This window comes from Staurois parvus, unplaced genomic scaffold (genome assembly GCF_062004578.1).
Source record: "Staurois parvus isolate SC_StPar_1 unplaced genomic scaffold, SC_StPar_1.0 ptg000353l, whole genome shotgun sequence".
Lineage (NCBI taxonomy): Eukaryota > Metazoa > Chordata > Amphibia > Anura > Ranidae > Staurois > Staurois parvus.
The window spans coordinates 1,046,411-1,069,970 of NW_028318149.1; the positions used below are offsets into that span (position 1 = coordinate 1,046,411).

Below are 23,560 nucleotides of genomic sequence, written 5' to 3' on the forward strand. Positions count from 1 at the left end.
TCAGCCTCCTGGCTCTCTTTAGCAGCACTGCTGCTCAGGCTTTATGCCCCGGTCCTCTTGACCATTCACATACAAAACACTGCACCTTGGTTAGCGCCCTTTGACAGCATTCCTGCTTCTCCAGCCCACAGGCTTGGGCCCCCTGTCTGCTCTGTCAGACTACTCTGTGCCACCATGCACACTTGTGGTTGTTCCCTTACAACCACATGAACTCCTTAGGAGGGTGGAGCCCAGAACCCTGGTCCTGACTCTAGAAGAGACCCACACACAACTGCCCAATCACTCTCTTCGCCATTCCCAAAACCTGGTCCCAGGATTGGAGATATCCTTCCACCCAGATCACTGCGAATTCTCCAAACTCCAGGTCCCAAACAGAGTTTTGCAAAGAACCGAGGAAACTGAAAACAAAGTCTCCTCCAACTTAACCACTAGCCTACAGGGCACTTATACCCCCTTCCTGCCCAGGCCAATTTCCAGCTTTCAGCGATGTCGCACTTTGAATGACAATTGCGCGGTCATGCAACACTGTACCCATATTAAATTTTTATCATTTTTTTGTGACAGATAGATCTTTATTTTGGTGGTATTTAATCACCTCAGGGTTTTTTATTTTTTCTTAAACAAACCAAAAACCACTGAAAATGTTGAAAAAAATATTTTTTTTCTTAGTTTTTGTTATAAAATTTTGAAAATAAGTGATTTTTCTCCTTCACTGATGTGCACTAATGAGGCTGTAGTGATGGGCACTGATAGGTTGCACTAATGGACACTGATAGGTGGCACTGATGGGCACTGATGAGGAGGCACTGGTAGGTGGCACTGATGGGCATTGACAGGCATCACTGATGGGCACTGAAAGGCAGCACTGATACATGGCACTGATACATGGCACTGATAGGCAGCACTGACTGGCACTAATAGGCGGCACTGACTGGCACTGTTATGCAGCACTGACTGGCACTGTTAGGCAGCACTGACAGGCACTGATAGGCGGCACTGATGCGCACTGATAGCCAGCACTGACTGGCACTGGTTGGCACTAATAGGTGGCACTGATTGGCAGCACTGATAGGTGGCACTGACTGGCATTGATAGGTGGCACTGACTGGCAGTGATGGGTGACACTGAAAGGCAGCTCAGATGGGCACTGATATGTGGCATTGATGTGCACTGGTAGGCACTGATATGTGGCACTGATGGGCACTGGCACAAGGCACTGATGAGCACTGACATAAGGCACTGATGGACACTGACAGGTGGCACTGCTGGGGCTACACTGATCATCAGGGCACACTGATCATCAGTGCCCTGATGATCAGTGTACATGTCCCCTCCGCGGAAAGCTGATTACCGGCTCTCCTCTCGAGCTGTCAGCGTGACAGCTAGAGAGGAGAGAAATGTCGATAACCGGCATTTCCCTGTTTACATGTGATCAGCTGTGATTGGACACAGCTGATCACATGACCGAGCCGACATCTTCGAGGGACACAGCGCACTGCCGATCGCCACACTGTGTGCTCCCTGAGCTGCGCATGTGCAGTGAGAATGGGAGGGTGTCATATGACGTCCTCCCAGAACGAGAGAACCACCTTGCGCCCATCATAGTACTATATGGCAGGCGGGAGGTGGTTAAACAAGCTCCCTGGAGCCCCTCAACCTGCCTTGTTGTGAATCCTGGGCGAAATATCATTTTTTACATCGTGACAGATCACCACAGTGTCACAGTGGGTAAGCAATTGGCTTAAATGTTGTTTTTTTTTAATTCTCAATATGGTATTTTTTATTTTATTTTGTTTAACATTTTTTAATTATTATTTCAAATGCTTTTATCAGAATAGTACAATGTTGCCATAGTAACATTGTAGTACTGTGGGGGGAGGGGTGATCAGGGATTTTTTTTTGCAGTTTGCTTTGCAGGAGAAATAAAGATAATTTCTCCTGCAATGCAAAGCTTGAGTTAGGTTTATGACAGCTCAAGATAGTGATCTGTGACTGGCTGGAGCTGGTCATATGGTACAGGGTGCTGTGATTGGCCCCATGTATCATGTGACAGATGTGGGCCAATCACAGCTTACTAGGAAGAGATGAAGAGCTGTTATGAATCAAATTGATTCATAACATCTTTGCTTACATTGTGATCATGTCCAACGAACACAGCAGTCGAGGGTGGGGAGTGCTGCGCGTCCGCTCGGGCGCACACAGCGCCCCCCTGTGTTAGTACAGCCAGAGCGACGTACCCGTATGTCGCTTTGCCTGTAGCTGCTGCCCGGCCGCAGTACATTGTGGGCAGGTGGGCAGGAAGCAGTTAAGTTATCTCTAATAACACAAGATTAAACTATATCTACTACTGAACTACTTCTACAGATCCCATCATATCTCAGCTACTCATAAATGTATTCTACTTTTACATTTATGTTTCAAGGTGCACTTAACCTCTTGCCGCCCAGCCACTGCATTAAAACGGTGGCAGGGCAGCACGGCTGCACAAAAGCACGTTTTAAAACGTGCTCCGCGCTCCCGAGGTTTTCGCGGGCAGGGGGCGCGCGCGCTCCCGCCGACCCGCGGGTGTCACGATTTGATCCCGGAGGGATCAATCATCCGGTTTCAGCCTGTGATGTCTGGCTGAAATCGGATGATCGGTCCCTGTCCTATCCTGTCCTGTGTTGACATTTACACAGGACAGGATATGATGTCATTCTTCTCTGCCTGGGCACATTCGTCCCAGAGAGAGAAGAAGACAGAAAAACTGTGAGTACAAAAGCACTACACAGACAGAACACTCTAGGACACATTTAACCCCCTGATCCCCCCCCCCAGTTAACCCCTTCACTGCCCTGTCACCAGTGTCATTGATCAGTGAACAGATTTTTACTGATCACTGTATCAGTGTCGCTGGCGACTTCCAATAGTGTTAGCGCCCCTCCCAGATAGCGCCAGTTTGCCCTCTAGTACACCAGTAATCCTGTTTAACCCCTTGATCGCCCCCCCCAGTTAACCCCTTCACTTCCCTGTCACCAGTGTCATTGATCAGTGAACAGATTTTTACTGATCACTGTATCAGTGTCGCTGGTGACTTCAAATAGTGTTAGCACCCCTCCCAGATAGCGCCAGATTGCCCGCTAGTACACCAGTAATCCCATTTAACCCCTTGATCACCCCCCCCCCCCAGTTAACCCCTTCACCGACCTGTCACCAGTGTCAATGATCATTGAACAGATTTTTACTGATCACTGTATCAGTGTTGCTGGCGACTTCCAATAGTGTTAACGCCCCTCCCAGATAGCGCCAGTTTGCCCGCTAGTACACCAGTAATCTCGTTTAACCCCTTGATCGCCCCCCAGTTAACCCCTTCACTGCCCTGTCACCAGTGCCATTGATCAGTGAACAGATTTTTACTGATCACTGTATCAGTGTCGCTGGCGACTTCAAATAGTGTTAGCGCCCCTCCCAGATAGTGCCAGATTGCCCGCTAGTACACCAGTAATCCCATTTAACCCCTTCATCGCCCCCCCCCCCCAGTTAACCCCTTCACTGCCCTGTCACCAGTGTCATTGATCAGTGAACAGATTTTTACAGATTTTTACTGATCACTGTATCAGTGTCGCTGGCGACTTCCAATAGTATTAGCGCCCAAAAACATGTAGCAAAATACATTTTGGCTTAAATTTATGACTAACTTTGAGTTTACGATATATTTTTTATAGCTGAAAGTAGAAAATATTGTTTTTTTTCAAAATTTCATGATTTTTTTGTTCATAGCGCAAAAAATAAAAAGCGCACAGGTGATAAAATACCACCAAAAGAAAGCTCTATTTGTGTGAAAAAAAGGACGTAAATTTCGTTTGGGTACAGCATTGCATGACCGCGCAATTATCATTTGAATTAGTGCAGTGCCAAACAGCAAAAAAAGGCCTGGTCATTAACCAATTCAATACCGTGCAATTTTACACCTTCCTGCCCAGGCCATTTTTCAGGTTTCAGCGCTCTCACACTTTGAATGACAATTGCACGGTCATACAACATTGTACCCAAACTAAAATTTTATCATTTTCTTCACACAACTAGAGCTTTCTTTTGGTGGTATTTAATCATCGCTGGGGTTTTTATTTTTTGCTAAATTAACAAAAAAAGCCAGAATATTTGGGGAAAAAAACACGTTTTTCTTTGTTTCTGTTATAAAAGTTTGCAAATAAATAATTGTTCTTCATAAATTTAGGCCGAGATGTATTCTGCTACATGTCTTTGGTGAAAATAACCCAAATTAGGATGTATTTTTTAGTTTGTAGGAAAGTTATAGAGTTCACAAACTATGGTATAGATCTGAATATTGATCAGTCCTGAAGTACTGACAGCCAATCTAATTTCTTGAAGTCCAAGAATGTCAGAATAGTACAGATATCCCCCAAATTACCACTTTTTGCAAAGTAGACAGTCCGACGTATTTCATAAGAGGCATGGCGAGTTTTTGAAGTTGTATTTTTTTTGTCATAATTTTTTGGAAAATGAAAAAATAAAAAAAATTATTTTCACTATTTTTTTTTTACATACTGTCACCAATGCAGTACAGCGTCATCATATAACTGGCATGGCGGTGATCAGGGACACTGACTGGTGACAGTGTGAAAAAAATATATATATGGGTTTTTTTTGTTTTTTTTATTTTAAATTTTTTATAAAAAATTTTTTCTTTGTTTTAAGATTTTTTTTTCATATTTCACTATGTCCAAAGTAGTACAATGTTACCATAGTAACATTGTACTACTTTGGGGAAGTGATCAGTATTTTTTTTTTTACACAATTTGCTTATAGCAAAAAAAGTGGAGAATTTTAAAGCACGGTTAGGTTATAAAAGAATATCCCAAGCTTAGAACATCTCACATAGCACTGTTCAAACCATCATCTGAAAATGGAAAGAGTATGGCACAACTGCTAACCTACCAAGACATGGCAGTCCACCTAGACTGACAGGTTAGGCAAGGAGAGCATTAATCAGAGAAGCAGCCACGGGGCCTATGGTAACTCTGGAGGAGCTGCAGAGATCCACAGCTCAGGTGGGAGAATCTGTCTACAGGACAACTATTAGTCATGCACTCCACAAATCTGGCCTTTATGGAAGCGTGGCAAGAAGAGAGCCATTGTTGAAAGAACGCCATAAGAAGTCCCATTTGCAGTTTGCGAGAAGCCATGTGGGGGACAGAGAAAACATGTGGAAGAAGGTGCTCTGGTCAGATGAGATCAAATTGAACTTCTTGGCCTAAAAGCAAAACGCTATGTGTGGTGGAAAACTAACACTGCACATCACCCTGAACACATCATCCCCACCGTGAAAAATGGTGGCGGCAGCATCATGTTGTGGGGATGTTTTTCTTTAGCAGGAACAGGGAAGCTGGTCAGAGCTGATGGGAAGATGGATGGAACCAAATACAGGGCAATCTTAGAAGAAAACCTGTTAGAGTTCGCAAAAGGCTTGAGACTGGGGTGGAGGTTCACCTTCCAGCAGGACAACGAACCTAAACATACAGCCAGAGCTACATGTGTTAGAATGGCCCAGCAAAGTCAAGACGTAAATCCAATTGAGAATCTGTGGCAAGAATTGAACATTTTCTTTTCTTTTGAGGTTTACTTTGGTCAAGGGAGCCATTTGGAAGGCTTCAACACCAGGATTTTTTGGAATTTTCACTGAGTGCCTATATATATTTTTTTTGAAGGACACAATTTTTATGTTTTTTGCACTGATTTATATTTGGACATTTTTTTTATATTATTCAAATTTTGATAAATGTTTTATTTTATTATATGATTGAAGATTTATATATGGTATAGGTAGCATATGATTATTCACAGATTGTTACACTTTTAGGGTGAAAGTGTTTATTTATGCTATTGGGTATACGTTTGGATGTAGATTTATTTAGGGGATACCGTAAATTCAGATAAAGACTTGAAAATTGCTGTTCACAGACGCTCTCCATCCAATCTAACAGAGCTTGAGCTATTTTGCAAGGAAGAATGGGCAAAAATTTCACTTTCTAGATGTGCAAAGCTGGTAGAGACATCCCCAAAAAGACTTCCAGCTGTAATTGCAGCGAAAGGTGGTTCTACTAAGTATCAACTCAGGGGGCGGAATACAAATGCATGCCACACTTTTCAGATATTTATTTGTAAAAAATCTTGAAAACCATTTATCATTTTCCTTCCACTTCACAATTATGTGCCAATTTGTGTTGGTCTATCACATAAAATCCCAATAAAATACATTTACGTTTTTGTTGTAACAAGACAAAATGTGGAAAATTTCAAGGGGTATGAATACTTTTTCAAGGCACTGTATATTTTAAAAAGCGTGGAAACATTTTGCAGAACATCAATTTTTCTTTGTTCACATGCACACAGTTTTTGATGGAACTCAGCAGGCAGATTGTTTCAAACATCTTGGGACATTAATAACAGATATTCTGTGGATGTAGGCTCTCTCAGATTCTTCTGTCTCTTCTTGTAATCCCAGACAGACTCCATGATGTTGAGATCAGAGCTCAAACAATCACTTTCCGGACTCCTTGTTCTTCTTTTCACTGAAAATAGTTCTTAACCCGTTCCCCACCAATAGTATGCATATATGCACTGAAGTGGGCCTTTATCTGTGGGGCCGCATACAGTGGGTATAGAAAAGATTCACCCCCTTTAAAATAATCAAATTTTGTTGCCTTACAGCTTAAACTGAACACAAAGTTTTTATTTTATCCAGCTGTATTTACTCAGTGCAACTTATAACATCCAAATGAAAGATATAACACCAACATGTCAGAGTTGGAAAAAGGTTTACCGCTATCGCTAAAAATGATTTGTAAACTCATCACGTGTAGCTAATCACCTTCTTAATGGCACAGAAAGCCATTTGACTTTCAACTGTGTTCGGCTGTGGTCATTTTGATTAGCTCAGCTTGAAAATAGCTTTCCTGGAGCATTTCAGTCCCTGGTAGTTTTCCTTTAATATTAAAAAAATCAGGAGTTATCCATTACCATTTACCTCCAAAAGAAAGTCCAATTTGTCCAGAAAAAACAAGGTATAATCCACCTGGATGCAAAAAGTAGTTTTGATGATATGTACAATTTTACGAACACATGTCAAAGTTGCAAAACTGTGTTAAGGCATTAACATTTGTTTTACCCTTAGTCACTAAGGGGTAATCACATTGGCTGTATGTGTAGGGTCATTGTCCTGCTGCAGAATAAATTTGGGGCCAATCACATGTCTCCCTGATGGTATGGCCTGATAAGTATCTGCCTGTATTGGTCATCATTGAGGACACCATTGATTGGGCAATGTTGAGGACCATAGATGCAGTGGTCGGCCAAGGAAACTTAAAGTGTTAAACCCATGACCCTGCATTCACTTTATTTGGTCTCCCACAGTACACACAACATGGAAATGCATTTGCTGAACTGGGGTGCTCTGGACTGATGAGTCAAAACATGCAATATTTGGCTATAGCAGGAAGCAGTTTGTTTATGAAGGGCTGGAAAGCTGTTCAATAATGAGTGTCTGCAGGCAGCAGTGAAGCATGGTGGAGGTTCCTTGCAAGTTTGGGGCTGCCTTTCTGCAAATGGAGTTGGAGACTTGGGCAGGATCAGTGGTGTCCTCAATGCTGAAAAATACAGGCAGATACTTATCCATCATGCCATACCATCAGGTAGGCATGTGATTGAACCCAAATGTATTCTGCAGCAGGACAACGACCCCAAAACATACAGCCAATGTCATTAGGAACGATGTTCAGCCTAGAGAAGAACAAGGAGTTCTGGAAGTGATGCTGTGACCCTCACAGATCTCTGATCTCAACATCATTGAGTCTGTCTGGTATTACATGAAGAGACAGAAGGATTTGAAGCAGCCTACATCCACAAAAGATCTGTGGTTAGTTATCCTGGATATTTGGAACAACCTACCTGCCAACTTCCTTCAAAAACTGTGTGCAAGTGTACCTAAAAGAATTGATGCTGTTTTGAAGGCCAAGGGTGTAACACCAATTATTGATATGATTTGGATTTCTCTTCTGTTCATTTATGTTTTTTTATTTTTACTCATTTTGTTAATTGACAAAAATAAGCTATTAGCACTTCTATTTCTGAATGCAATTTTTTTCACACCTGCCTAAAACATTTGCACAGTACTGCTTATATATATCCCATAAAGACTAACCCTAAAAAGGTGTAAAGGTTTATTAGTCACCATGGTGCAAACAGTACTACTGTTTACTAATTGGTACCTATAACAATCTTTATGTTATTAGATAAAGCATCCAGCCAACTAGATAAATATTTATATAATACTATTTTATCAGGAAAAGTTCTGGTAAAGTGAACTATTCAATGAGCCCACCTGCAAATTATTATATACAGATGTATTCCTACATAAAATTGCTACATCCAAAAAGGAACTGCTCCAGGATACAAATTGTATTTCACAAAGAAGAGGCAAAATTGATATATTGTTCTGAAATATAATGACACAAATGACACAATATACACAAAAGGGTGGGGGTTTGTACTGAGAGGGGATTTTGGGCTGTGGGGGGGATTGAGTAATAGGATGGAGTTGCTCTGTACTGTAGGGGACTCTGAACTCTTTGCGTTATGCACTTCTGAGTTGTGGTAAATACTCCTAACCCCTGCACTTTCTGCATTACACACTCCTGAGACCTTCACTCTCTGCATTCTGCACTCTCTGTGATACGCACTCCAGGCCCCTGCACTCTCTGCATTACACACTCCTGACCCCTGAACTCTCTGCATTACACACTCCTGACCCCTGTACTGTCTGCATTACACACTCCTGACCCCTGTACTCTCTGCATTACACACTCCTGAGCCCTGTACTCTCTGAGTTCTGTACTCTCTGTGATATACACACACTTGACCCCTGAACTCTCTGCATTACACACTCCTGACCCCTGAACTCTCTGCATTACACACTCCTGACCCCTGTACTGTCTGCATTACACACTCCTGACCCCTGTACTCTCTGCATTACACACTCCGGAGCCCTGTACTCTCTGAGTTCTGTACTCTCTGTGATATACACACACTTGACCCCTGAACTCTCTGCATTACACATTCCTGACCCCTGAACTCTCTGCATTACACACTCCTGACCCCTGAACTCTCTGCAGTACACACTCCTGAGCCCTGTACTCTCTGTGTTCTGTACTCTCTGTGATATACACACACTTGACCCCTGCACTCTCTGCATTGCACACTCCTTGCCCTGAACTATGATATACACTCCATATTAGAACAATGAAGCTCACCATGCCTCCAGCACAAGTAATTAGCATTCCGTAGTATGCAAAATATAACTACATCTGTACTTTTCTATTTATTAATATGTAAACAGGAAAATATTTTGCTTCTAACAGTTGTCTTTTTATCAGTTTGTTTCTCTGATGACACTAAAATATAAAATACAATGCTTTATGAGACTCTTCAGATGTATCTATATGTTTAATGTATAAGTAAAATTCCAAATAAAAGATGTTTTAAAAGACCTAGAGGAAAAGATAAATACTTATGTTTAAGTGCTGCTTTTTTGCATCTGGAGATGAAGGAAGGAGTTACTGAACATTAGGTATGAAACCATGCATAGAACACTGTCCCCACATACCACAAAATTCACATTCAACACATAGCTTATACATTAGTACTGTACACCATTGTGTCATACTGCTGAGCCAACTCCCATTATCTAAATTCATTAAAATAGCACAAAGATGCAGTTTTTTTTCAAACCATGCTTTCTTTAAATTTTCTAATTTAGAGCAGTTAGCATTTTTTTTTTACAAAAAGCTCATTGGACGATTAGACATTTGCAAAATTCACAAAGTTTTTGTAAATATTTACAATTTAATCCTATAAGATTTCATACTAGAAAATTCACAATCTCGCACTTGTCTTTATCACAGGTTCTTTCCCCAAATAATGTTGTGCAGTGTAAAACAGACTGTACACAGTTATTTTTTTCTTTTTGCTCAGCCAGTAGGGTGAAAAAAAAGTAATAGGTTCCTCTGTCCACACAAATGAGGTGGATTCCCGCCTTCTCCGCCAGAACCCGCCACTTTCAGAATGCGCTAATCACTGACTGCAGCCACTGATCAAAGCAAATTTTTCTACATGTTCCTTTGACTTCTGTCGAGTGAGTACTGCCACTAGTGACGGGCCGAACACCCCCTGTTCAGTTCGCGGTCGAACATTCAAACTTAACAAAAGTTCGGCCGTGAGCTTCGAACAGAGGGGACTATTCACTAAGTGGTATCTTACTGCATCTGGATTTATGGTAAGATACTAAAATACCGCATGAGTTATATTATTAAGTCATGCAGTATTTTAGTAGTGAAAACATTCTTTCATGTTTCAGCTGTCAGTGGGGTTCCCCACTGACAGCTGAATGTAAAAAGAATTGCTGGCATTGCAAAACCCTTTTTAAAAAACTATGTGGGGTACCCCCCATTCCTACCAAGCCCTTCAGGTCTGATATGGATATTGAGGGGAACCCCCACACCAAATTTTTTTAAAAAGTGGTGTGGGGGTACCCCCCAAAATCCATACCAGACCCTTATCCGAGCATGTAGCCCGGCAGATCAGGAAAGGAGGTGATGAGCAAGTGCCCCCCCCCCCTCCTGAACCATACCAGGCCACATGCTTTTGGGGCAGGGGGGCATCGTCATGCGCTGTGATTGGCAAAAGCATTGCATTGCACTGTGGTCAGGTGCACTGCTTTGGCCAATCACTGTCATTCGCCGAACACATGAAAGGTCGATGTTCGAGTTGAACTTATGTTAGACTCGTACATTATGCCCAACACTAACTGCCACTGATTGAAATTCATCTGGTTTCTCCTGAACCAGCCAAGTTTTGATCAATGTAACTTAATGATATACTTGCTTCAAGGCAGGATATAGATTATGAATATGGCACGAAGGAATAACAAAGATCACTCCAGAGTAAGGACAGGCAGAGTGATTTTGGTGAAATGTACTGTATTTTGCAAAAGCAAAACTCTCACGTTTGCTCGCTGAGCTGATTAGGCTAAATTTGCTTGAAAAAAAAAAAGAAATACATGTTTGCTATCTCTTTATTTAGATGTGTTTCTTGGGTAGTGTTTTTAGGGTAGTTTTGCTGATTTCATTTAGTGTATTTTGTATGTGCTTTTCTTTTTCCAATCCTATATTTAACAATGTATTTGATCAAAAGTTCCATAATGCTACTTTCAGTTGTTTTACTTTGCTTTTCTCCACTGCCTGTTTTTTCATTTGTGAATAAAATGTAAATTACTTGCTAATGAGGAGCAGTTTTTGGCATGAGAACAGCTCCAAGATAGTTTCCATAACCACCAGGAGCCATTATACCCCTATATTACACCAAAAAACAACATTATTTTGAGGAAATTAAATGTGAGTTTTGCACATCCATACTTAAGAGAAACCTGGAGTTGTCTACTTTGTAGAAAGCTAAGCTTCAACATAATGAATGGCTTCCCAATGCTACCACTTGTAGGTTTATGTTATGAATTAAGGCTGGATATTAGAAGTACAGTAAGGCAATGTCTACTCTCATTCACACAACAGTTTCAGATAGGTGAAACAGGCCAGTCCTCTCATAATACTGTAAACACAGGGACCTGCACGCCACATGAGATGCCTCTTTGCATTACACGTCAGAAAAAGTGCAATAAGCAAAACTTGCATTCACTCAGTTGGGTGGCACCTCTTTTCTGCAGCTCATGTCCCAAGCAGTCTGTACATGATGACAATTTGATTACATGATCAAAAGTTCCAGATAGTTCAGTCTGAGTTCAAGTCCAGAGCCCTTTTTTGTTTTTAATTAAAAATACTTCTTTTGTCCCTCATTCCTTTTTGCTTCATCCAGAAGCATTATAAATACTTGCTTAAATGTTGAATCCAGTTAAAATATTTATACAGTATATATAATTCAGTCAGTTATGTTGCCTTAGTCAAAGAGAAGCATCTGCTTTTAACAGTTGTTTAGGTACATCAATACATAACCTTTGAACTTGCTTTCATGCTTATTGTAAACATTATGAGCATCTCAAAAATAAACTCTAAAAATATAGAAATGAATTTTATGCCAAATAGTTTGTAAAAAAAGAGACATGGCAATGATAAGGCACTGGGAAAGGCACTTACCATGTCTTGTTATGTACTGTGCCTCGGTGTGGCAGCCATTTTGTGGTAGAGACAAGGTTTTATTTTCTCGTGTCAGAACATCCAGCAAGGAAAAGCGTGAACATTACAGTAGTGATATCACCTGTGAAATCTCCTAAGACTAGCTGTCAGGAGAAGCAGTGCCTTGGATGTAACAATGCATTTATAGAGCTATGAGGCTGTAGGTACAGGAGTGCATAGGCACCTTCTCCAGGAAATGCACTGTTATTTTTCATGAGGAATTCAAGAGGTACTTTGTTTAGGGTACCATTTAGGCACAATTAACATTTCTTAATGCTCCCTCCAGCTTCACTATTTGTATTCGGTGCCACTTTAACTCCTTGGCACCGACGGTACACAAATATGTGGCCTCTCGGCGGCTGAGCCTTGACGCAGATAGGCTACATATTTGCGTGCCCAATGTAAACAAACATTTGCCAACATCGCGCACCCTGTGTGCTCCCGGCACATTTACTGGAGCCTCATGGAAAGGCTTTCTGATCTTGTGACCACTGTGACAGCCAATTACGGTGGTCACATGACCCTAAACCCCGCTTCCCAGCATCACAAACACCTTAAAGGTCCGGGAGGCGCCGGTGCCCAGGGATTAAGTGTAGGCTGTAATGGAGCATATGACTTGGCAAAGCACAATTGGCTAGATTCCTAGGAGGAATATAGAATGCTCCATATTGCCCCATGATCATATCTACTATACTGAAATGTTTATCCTATATACTGAAAGCTGGCTTTTACCATTCCCATATATGTAGATAGTAGACATACAGATACTGTACATGCAACATCACATTCCTTCTGTTGCAGCACTTGGAAGTATGAGGTATCCTCTTAGATTAACTGTTTCCATATGCTAAGTTTCTAATACTTCTATAGATGTGTGATGCATATTTATGCAACTGCATAAAAGGAGGGTAAAAACACTCCTCAGGGCCTGTGGTTCTGTGGGCTGTGCCAGTGTCATGTGTCATCTTGGCACAGTATCCAGCAAAACCTAAGAGCCGGTTCACATATATGCAGAGTGGATGCGGTTTGAACCGCATCCAATCCACATGACATGCAAAATAACATTGCTTCCTATGGTGCCTGTTCACATATGTTCGGTGCACTGGCAGTGCAGACTTATGCAGGCCATACATGGTTCGAATTCCGAACGATTTTCGTACGGAAATCGGACCTAAGAATAATCCGCCGATTTTCACTCTATTAGTGGGGCAATGGCATCGGACGATTTTCGTGGTTCCTCCTCATTTTGTTTATCAGGCATGCTGGAAAATTCATGAAAAACGACCGATTTGCAAAATCATTGGTGGCACCATCGGATTACAGAATGAACGACGTTTTGATTTTCAGACGAAAAATCATTCGGAATTTGAACCATGTATGGCCTGCATTAGTGTGGATTCAGTGCGGTTTGAAAAAGAGTCCTCTCTAATTTCCAAGCTGTGTCCTCAGTTTCAGGTGCAGATTACAGGCTATTGACTTCTATGAGAACTGTTTCTAAACCGCACATGTGTGAGCAGGATAAAATCTGGACTTAATCCTGTCCTGAACCTGATGTAAACCTGACATGAACCACTGAACAACTACTGTATCAATTAGCTGTGAAACCTGACCTTCAATCCTGCACATGTGTGAATCAGCTCTAAACAAGTATGCCCCTCTCCAACCCATAAACCTTACAGTGCAGCCACTTCTGTGGCAAGCCTCTTTTAAACTGTGGATGACATAAGGCAATTCAATTCAATTATCTAAGGAAAGTTAAAGAGCTGAATTAGCAAATGATCTTCTGACTTCTGAGGAAATAGTTTTTATATATGAGTTCTTTATAGATACAAATCCTTTATTGTGGTAGGAGATAGTAGAGAAAGAACTGGATTTAGAGCCTGTATTCACATGCAGGTGACTTGGGTCACGGCTTCTTCTTGTTCATACTGTACATCATCCAGGTCTCTTAGCATACTATCATTGCTGCAGAAACCAGAAAAACTTCCAAAATGCTGACTGTTGTCTGTATTCCAGTACTGCTTGGAAGGAGAGAGATGTAATTCATTTGATGGTTGCCCAATTTCAAAGCTTCCTGGAGTCTTCTGTCCAATGCTTCTGCTGGATTTGTTATTCCTCTCTTCATTTACTGTTTGTTGTCTCACAGACGTTTTCTAAAAAAAAATTAAATACAATTGTCTGCTCAGTGAAATGACAAAAATAAATGAAAACAGAAATTACTACATATATTATGTAGCACTACCCCCTTAGGGATTGCTGATAAATGTGGGTCCCCCTATAGCCCTGAACAGCCAGTCAGTTAGCATTTTCCACACAGCTTTCATCCACAGACAGAAATCAGGCCTTGAGCATTGTTTTTTCTGTTTTATTTAGGGGATTAAACTTGGATAGGATAAGGGATGTATAGGATGCCCAAGGGAACTGAAATCTTAGGACAACTTCCTGAGCTATTCACAGCTTCTCATCTCTGACACAGTCTCTGTTGGAGTGCTAGCCAGAAGCTCCAGTTGCACTACCCCGACCATAGATGAACTCCTCTTCACCCAGAAATCTGGAGATTGAACAGGGGATCTGGATCCTGTTCGTTTAAGTAAGGTGTACAGTTACTAGCAGAAGGCTATTCTGGTTTCCCACCAGAGTGCTCCTTCACCTATCCGCCAAGGGGGTGCAGGTGTACTCACTCAAGTCCTCTCCTGTACCACTTGCGGAATGGCTGCTGCTACCAGGCCTTTCAGCTGGGCTGCTCCTTTCTGCCATACAGGAAGTCCTCTCTCAGAAGACCAGTGAGCTCCAAGTTTTCCTCTTTTCCAGCTCCAGGCTCACAGGCAGGCACCATCTCACTAGGCCTCCTGGCAGCATATCACCTCAACCTCACATCTTCCTCTCTCCTTCTTCCATCCAACTCTCCTCCTACTGAGCAGGCTCCATCACTTTTAAGGGAGTCCAGCCCCTTGCCAAGCCTCCTGTTGGGGATTGGCTGAGGTCCCTCAAAAGTGCAGCCAACCAGTCCTCAGACCCACCCAATGCCTCCAAGGCCCTCTTCTGAAAGCCTCACCTATCTCACCTGAGCTGCTAATCACCTTCTCACTAGCCATTAGGGTCTAGCTCCCCCTACCTAAACTAGGAGGGTGCTACAATTAAATTTACTGTGTGTCAGGTTATGAAAATGTTGATAACTGCCTGTGTAATACAGTGCATGTACAGTATGTACTGTGTGTATGATGATGACAGGATTTTGGATGGTGTTGCTGTATGTACAACTAGCATCTTTAGGCTGACTTCTCATCCTTCGTGTTACTTTCACTTAAGTGACTCTCTAGGTAGGGAATCCAAAATCAGGCTGACATCCCCTGCATCTTTTAAAACAAGGCATCCATGGCAAAGCTTGTATTTTTATCCTCATAAGTTTATGTCAAACAATTGTGGTTAAAGCCTGAATCCACCTTTTGTAATTAAATAAAAAAAAAAAATAGGTAACTCATAATGTTTAAAAAATAAAAAGCCGCTTTTGCTGCAATACTCACCCACTCTCTGGTGCTGTTTCTTAAAGGCTCACCATTTTGTAAGCTGCAGCTGGTCCTCTTCTGAGCTGAATGATGCCCAGCGTCATTCAAACTACTTTTTGTGAGCCCAGGCCATCATAGACACCCTCCCTGGGGTCTTATCTTTACAGACTACTGCATATAATGTTGCTCAAACATTATTATATAGGCTCCGCTCTGTACAGAAGTAAAGATTGCCCACTTCCAACACCAGAGCAGAAGCAGAAGGACAAGTTGTCAAATGACAGGTCAAGTGACTTCAGGATTTAAGATGTGTATAAAAGGATTTTTTGAGAAATAGATGCATGGGGCTTCATGAGGGACAAAGTGTGTGGTTCTCTTAAAACCCAAAGTTGAGCTTTAAACTTGGAACAAGAAATGTGTCCTGGATTCAGTCACCTAATACAATCTCTACTTGGGTGATAACTTACTTCGGGTGACTGAACCGCTGAATGTGCATGTGGAATAGCAGATCTTTGAAGAAATATGATTTGTTTTGTAGTCAGATTTCCTTCACTAAAAAAATAGATACATACTGTTAGTTGGCATTATATTTATATTACATATTATTTCCTATATAAAAAAACTGCAAAAACACACACAGAAGGGCACAAACGCCTAGCACATTACCACTATCAGCATTTATTGGCTAAAAATTCAAATACATACAAACACTTCTAAAAACAGACTGAAAACTCCATCCATAGGCAGTGTCATCTATTCGTTTAGAAAACTGATGCATTTCGGGAGTAAACCCCCTTTCTTAAAGCTAACCATATTTCCTGTATATGCCAACCTACAAAAGCTTTCTTTTTTCCCACCTTATGTGTTTGTCATGCAGAAATACACAAATGTACCCAGCTAGCAAATTAGATCAAAAACAGATGCATTTATTTGTAAATACAAACTGTATGGAAACCGTGCACTACATTGGAGGTGCCTCTGACAGTGTGGCTGCTACTATCACCTATGGGAGTACCAGTATTCGGGACATATGGAGAATATTATATTGAGAGTATAATTAAAAGAAAACCTGTCACAAGGATATATGGAGGCTGCCATTGCTGATCTACTCCTGTAACGTAAATAGTGGCAGAAATTCTGCAGTGAAAGGGAACCTGCAATCGTTTTGATATTTTGGAATATAGCTAAAAGAAATCAGCTTAGGGACAATCTTATCCATGTGTATTAATGTATTAAAATGTTTTTAGGTATAGTTTGTAATTGTGGGTATCCATGTGGATAGACATTTTGATCTTATTATCACAATGTTGATTAAAAAAAAATAGACTCTGCAGTAATTGGTAGCCAGACAACCAGAGAATATGTGATCCAGGAGGCCTGGGACGGGAGTTGGGAAACAGCATCTTTCTATTCATACAAAGCAAGAAGTATTTATTTTTTACTAAAAATAATATTGTGATTTGGTAATGCGGACACAATGCCTCTTTCACAGGAGGGGACTGATTAGGTCTACCTGTCTGATTTTCAGGCGGACCCATTCGGTTAATACCGTTTACATGTTTATCCTTCAAAATTCTCCCTTTAAAAGCACACTCACATTATGCAAGTAAATATACAGCCTTTTTGCATATAAAACTTTCTGCAGCCTGCAGCACACAGTCTCCTACTCCCAGAACACACAGTGGCATCTCACCAGCCGTAGTCAGCAACAGATGCCGCGGTTGTGGTCACGTGGTCCAGCCACGTGATAGCGGCGTGCGTGATGACGTCACTGCTCAATCACGCCATAACGCATTTCGTTCACACAACTCCCTCGGGCGAAGTCGTGTGACGAAACACGTTAGGGCGTGATCGAGCAGTGATGTCATCATGTACGTGGCTGGACCACGTTAACCCAACTGCGTCATCTGTTGCTGACTACGGCTGGTGAGACGCCACTGTGTGTGCTGGGAGCAGGAGACTGTGTGCTGCAGGCGGTTTTATATGCAAAAAGACTGTATATTTACTTGCATAATGTGAGTGTGTTTTTAAAGGGGGAATTTTGAAAAATAAACATTTAAATGGTATTATGCTATGGCGAGTGTTTTCTATCTATTCACATGTGGCTTATACTTACCATGACGGAGAGTAATGAGATCAATCATCTGATGAATGAGTATTATCGTTATGCTGCTGAATTTTCCACATCCATTGATATTTGAAAGATATGCTGGTTAACCACCAGTATCTGGTGAGTTAGCACTTTGATGGGGTGTTGAGCACTGGAATATGCACGTTTGTGGAGAAAATATTTCTATTGGAAAAAGATTTCATATGTTCATTGAAGAAAGATATTATATATATATATATATATATATATATATATATATATATATATATATATATATTTGGACTTTACTTAGTGGACTTTTTGTTTGATTTAAATATATATATTTTTGGTATATATATTTTTTTGGCAAATATTTGCACTTTATTTGGTGGCAGTTTTATTTTATTTATTATTTATTGTTTTTATTTTCATATATAATTGTACATATGTAATTTATATTCACTTATATATTGGTTTTATTAATTTTGGTATATTAGAAGGTTGAGAGCGCTGTTTGTGGGATTTTCTATTTCACTTTTTATATATTGTTTAATTAATTTGAAAATAGCAGCTCTAATTGAAATATTTATCTGGATTATCACATTCACGAGGTGCGATGTTATAGGCTCTTGGATGTATTGATAGTTATATCATTACCATTCTTTTGCCTATATATCTAACAAAAAAAGATAAATACAAACTTACCTGTTATATTTAATTATTGGTGTTGGTATGACACATGTAAGGCACCATCCAAATTCAGCCAGTGTATGCAGCAAAGGACCATAGTCAGCTTTAATTTCAGAGCCCTAGTGTAACATTTAATACTCATGAATACATTTCACTTTTAATAATCCGAAGAAACTGTGCAATCATAATAACATAAAGTAAGCGTAAACCCTATTTCAGCACTTCTGGTCCCCAATGCACAGCAACTCTCATCATGAGTTTTCTGATGGTGAAAACAGTAGACCATGACTGTGTAATGTGTGTTGAAGTGGCCATTTGTAGTCTCCATCGGAAGACCATTTGACAGGGTGACAAAACAGGAGCAAAACTGAAAGCCAGAGCATTGTCACCACTGTCAGACATTAGTTACGAAAGAGAAAATAAACAAATGTATCTTCCTGTTCTTCAGCCATTTAAAACTTTTTTTTGGAAAAAATAGCAAACAAAAAACAATATAGCATATAGAATTGCTACACAAGTCATATTGTAATCTAATGTTATAAAAAGTTATCTTTCGATTTGGATCTGCAGCGCTGTAATTTTCTGAAAAATAAAAATGTAATATGGAAACCTGGAGGTCTTGGTTTCTCTGTTGGTGTATAGAATACCTCCAAAAATACCATCCCCTGCATCTGTGAGTGGATCCACTGCTGAATTGGAGCCAAACTGGACTAATGTAAGTTTTTTTACATCTGTGCCCATTCAGTTTGTGTCTGGCAGACATGGGTGGACCTATGATAGCTCCATGGGTGGTCAGATTATCATGCTACCTCCAATACATCACATTTAGGCCAGGAAAAACTGAAAAAAATGCAGCCCTTTTCCATTTTTTTCTGGAGCTGGACAGACTTAGAGGTAGGTGGGTGTAAACAAACACAAGTCCCTTGACATCAGTCTGTTCATAGAGCTGCATAGATTTACTGATCAGGTCCTCAAAAACTGACAAGCGGACCTGATCAAAAAGCCCATGTGAAAGAGTTCATTACTTCTAAAGGGACGCAGACACTTCAGCATTTCTTATCAGAAGAATGAAAGTGCACCAGCTTATTAAAATGAACCAGATCCTCCCATTCAAAATCTATCTGCATAGCACATGGTCAAACACAGAGCTATTTCTCCAGTAGGAATCCGCAACAAAATTTGTCAAAATGCTTGCAATGCACAGTGATCAACCAGAAGGGATTGTTTTCTTTTCAACAAACGTGGAGTTAGGCCCTTTCACACGGGTGGACTCCGCCAAGCAAATCTGCCTGCACAGTGGGGGATCTGTCCGCTGATCCCCGCTGAGTAGGTGGATGACAGATCTGTGAACAAGCAGCCTGCTGTTCTCTATGGAGGGGTTGGAAGTAAACGGGCCGCCTGTCTGTTTACACCCGACGGCCATCCGATCCAATCTGCTAGACAAATGGGGAATGGGTCATTCGTCTGTTTTTAGCTGCTCTATAGAGCACACTAGAGAGTCCAATTGGCTCTGCCTAAAAAACTGACTGGTGGAATGGGGCCTTACTCTTTCATGTACATCTAAAGCTATAACTTTTTCTTTAGTTAGTATGTGTAACTGGAACCTGCATTTGCTGTGTGTAAGTGCAGTGGCTGTTTTGACTACATTTTATTTTATTTCAGACTTACCACTATGAGATTAAACTTAAATTTCATGAAAATGCTATCAGAGTCTAGGGAGTGGCACATATGAGCTTATTGATTAAAGCAAAGTAGAAATGTTATAGTATTAAGAAGTGACTTTGCTCATATTTGTAAACTGCATTTTACTTTACTAAGTACTTTACTGTTAAGCTGGCAGCTGACGGGAAGATGGCCAAGCAGCTAATTCCACCTTCTCCCCAGGAGATGTCAAAGCTCTGGCCAATGTTTACAGAACTGTACAGTACTGTATATTGAGTCCTAGCTTCTGACTGACCAATGCTACTGTGATCTAAAGGCTGGCGATTCACAGTATATTTTCTGTCACTATAGGGAAATACCCCATCTGACAGCTTTTGAAGTTGAGAACATACAGTACATGCTGCTTAGTTACTTACTGGAGCTGCCATCCCTTGATGAGTTGATGAGGTGGGTTTAAAGAAGCTTTGGAGACTCTTGGTGTTCCAGCACTCACTGGTTTTCAGAAGCTCGGGTGGTGAGGGAATTAGTGTGCCACTTGGAAGGGGGTGGGGGAACTTGTACTAGGGTATTTGGTCTGTCAATGCAGGTAACTAATGTAACCAATCAAAATTCATACTCTCTGATTAAATCATGTATTGTAATGATACTCTGTCTAACTGGATGGATTTAGCTTTACAATTGTACAATAGAGTAAAATGCAATGCAGAGCACCAGAACACATATACCATGCATTGCGGTGAGCTGTGTTGTTAAAAAAGAGGGTAATGCATGTTTTTTTTTTCCATTGTGGTATTTCGGCAGCTCATTCATAATTTATAGGCTACCTTAACACAGTGCACATTAACACATACCAACGTGTGTGCATTGACACTGCTAAAGAATATGAAATATGAATGTGCCCTTATAGTATATTATCTATAGACAAATCCAATTGAGTCAGCCCCAAGCTCAGGATATTTGTTTACCTTTTTAGTACTTCTCTAACCCCTACTGGCTGTGCATGCATCACACCTCTTCAGTCACCACAGAGTTGAATGGAGCTCCTAATACTGGAGGTATTCTGGAGACAGCCCAATTCAACTCAGCAGTAGCCTACTGTACTGCATCTAAGTATGTTTCTATTTGGAGAATGTTGAATACGTGTGCTCAAGAGGGTCAGGGGTGGCACAATTATTTGCATTTACAAATCAAATTGAAAAGTGTAACAGTTTTGTACAAATGTATTTTCATTTTACTATGGTCAGCAACAAAAATACAATTGTAAAGTAAATACATAGATATGTTTTATAATCTTATATCCAGCCAGCAGGTGGGCTTTCTAACATTTTTCTTCATGGTCTTTAGTAAAAGGCCTGGTGTTTACAGAGTTCAACATATCAAGCTTAAATTTAAATGGCTAAATAAATGCGCTAAAGCATTGACTCCTCCCTGCTAAACATTGATGACCGAAATTTCAATGAGAGACAGCTACCTAAGAGGAGATAACTACAGTTGCACTTTGCAAGTTGTATTTAGAAATTATATAGTAGTCTGGGAATTCTTTGTCATATATTTAAATGTATATTTGTTGAAGAGTTTATGCAAATATAGTAAAAACTTACCCAAAACATTTTTACTTTCTCTTTATTGTTGCCTGAAGGTAGAAAAGACTACATATTTTCTTTTCTAAGTGATATAAAAAAATAAAACATAAGTATTACCTCAAATACAGTCCATTGTTCTACTATAATTGCATCATTTCCTTTATTCTTCGACCCTGTTAGTTGGGCAGCTTCATCCTCATAGATGAATAATCCATCCAATGATTTTGGTGACAGGTCTCCTAGAATAGGAAGAAAGAGCAATTAGTTTTACATTTGGTGAATTTAGTCATGTTTTTCCTATCTATGCCATTATCCAAAAAATAAAGCTAATGGTATGCCTGTAAAATGGGCACATTTTATATCCCACCCAGAAGTCTTAGTATATTGGCCCTTGCAGTGTGAAAATTTCCCATCTCCCTTTGGCATTCACCATTCAATATGTCATCCCTTTCCTCCTCTCTTAAAAGAGAAGTATGACCAAAAGCTTTTCTGGCTATAGTTTTCTTATAAATCACAGGAGTGCAGTTAGTTCTGCACTCCTGTGACCCATTTTCAGCTAACAGTGGGCTAAAGCCTGCTGTCAGCTGACATCACTCAGCTTGTCCAGGCTCTGAATAGATTCTGACCATATGGTTGGGATCCACCCAGATGCTTAGAGCAGCTGGATCAGCCTCTCAGCTGCGCTGCTGTGACACTGAGCCAGCCACTCCTTCCCCTTCCTAGCCCAGTGCTCCAGTAGAGACTGTCAGTCACAGCTGTCTGAGTGGAGGGGAGAACAGAGTGATCAAAGGTGTTTCATCTCTCAGTTCTCAGTGCAGAGGTGGTGGGGGACAGAAAGGGGAATCCCCAAGTGTGGATACAGAAGGAGCTTTTGCCCATAACTCACTGCTCAAACCTCCAAGATTAAGAGCATCTTCTCCCTCCAACCCCCAATCCCCATCGCCCAGGGGCGGACTGACCATTTCGAAACTCAAGCACTGCCCGAGGGCCCGGGGTCAGTAGGGGGCCCCATGAGATGCCCCTGATACCTTTTTCATAGGCTTTTTTTGAGTTTGGGCAAGGACACAGGGGCCCCATGATCCCCTATTGCCCGGGGTCCCATGAGTTGTCAGTCTGCCCTGCCATCGCCCCTATGTTTTGGGGGTTTTCTGACAAATAACTTCATTAAAACTTAATGACAAAGTTCCCACAATATAAGACAAAAGAAAACAGACGGCAGTAGGCCAGTTACAATCAAAAAAAGAAAAAGTACAGCACTAGAATAGCAGTTTCAGTATGTCCCACTACCTGCATGGGTGAAGTGGTTATATAACATGTAAACAAGCTAGCCTTACAAACCCAAGAAAAGTAACCGAACTACAAAAAACTAGACCGTGTCTAATAGACGACAGGGAGACTGCGTGGTCCACCACATTGCCTCTTCTCTTACGGTCTGTAGAGGTACTGCAGTGACATGAGGCACATAACCCATGAATGCCCCTATGTTTTTGACCTTCTCTGAGAAACCAAAGAAATTCTGGTTCGCTTAATTGTATAGCATGGACATAAAACACATTTGTTTTCAGAGACACTTTATTAGGTCAATGACATGAAAATATATGATCTCCTTAAATAGGTATTATTCTGAATAGCTACTGTTTCTGACTTTCTGTGCCAACTGTATGCACTCTCTAGAATTCTCAAAACAAAAAAAAAATGGACACATTTACTTCACATGGTGATGAATTTATTGTGTTACAATCACACTGCCCATGATTCAGTATACCAGGAATGTAAACAAATTAAGGAGCA

General features: G+C 40.9%; 1 protein-coding gene and 1 long non-coding RNA gene across 2 annotated transcripts in view; both read right to left on the bottom strand.

Annotated features, from left to right (window-relative positions):
* Window positions 1-6,141: 6,141 nt before the first annotated feature.
* The window catches only part of LOC149456631 (uncharacterized), a 187,249-nt gene continuing 169,830 nt past the window's right edge, over window positions 6,142-23,560 (bottom strand). The window contains exon 2 of the long non-coding RNA XR_016313839.1: window positions 6,142-9,356. This is a non-coding gene — a long non-coding RNA (uncharacterized LOC149456631). The remainder of the gene's footprint in view (window positions 9,357-23,560) is intronic.
* Window positions 9,483-23,560, bottom strand: part of RFTN2 (raftlin family member 2) — a 54,622-nt gene continuing 40,544 nt past the window's right edge. Inside the window, exons 6-9 of the mRNA XM_089684707.1 lie at window positions 21,887-22,008; window positions 18,540-18,643; window positions 16,213-16,297; window positions 9,483-14,392 (exon numbers count right to left, since the gene is read on the bottom strand). Of these exons, the coding sequence (XP_089540833.1) occupies window positions 14,126-14,392; window positions 16,213-16,297; window positions 18,540-18,643; window positions 21,887-22,008 (578 nt within the window). The 3' untranslated portion in view covers window positions 9,483-14,125. The remainder of the gene's footprint in view (window positions 14,393-16,212; window positions 16,298-18,539; window positions 18,644-21,886; window positions 22,009-23,560) is intronic.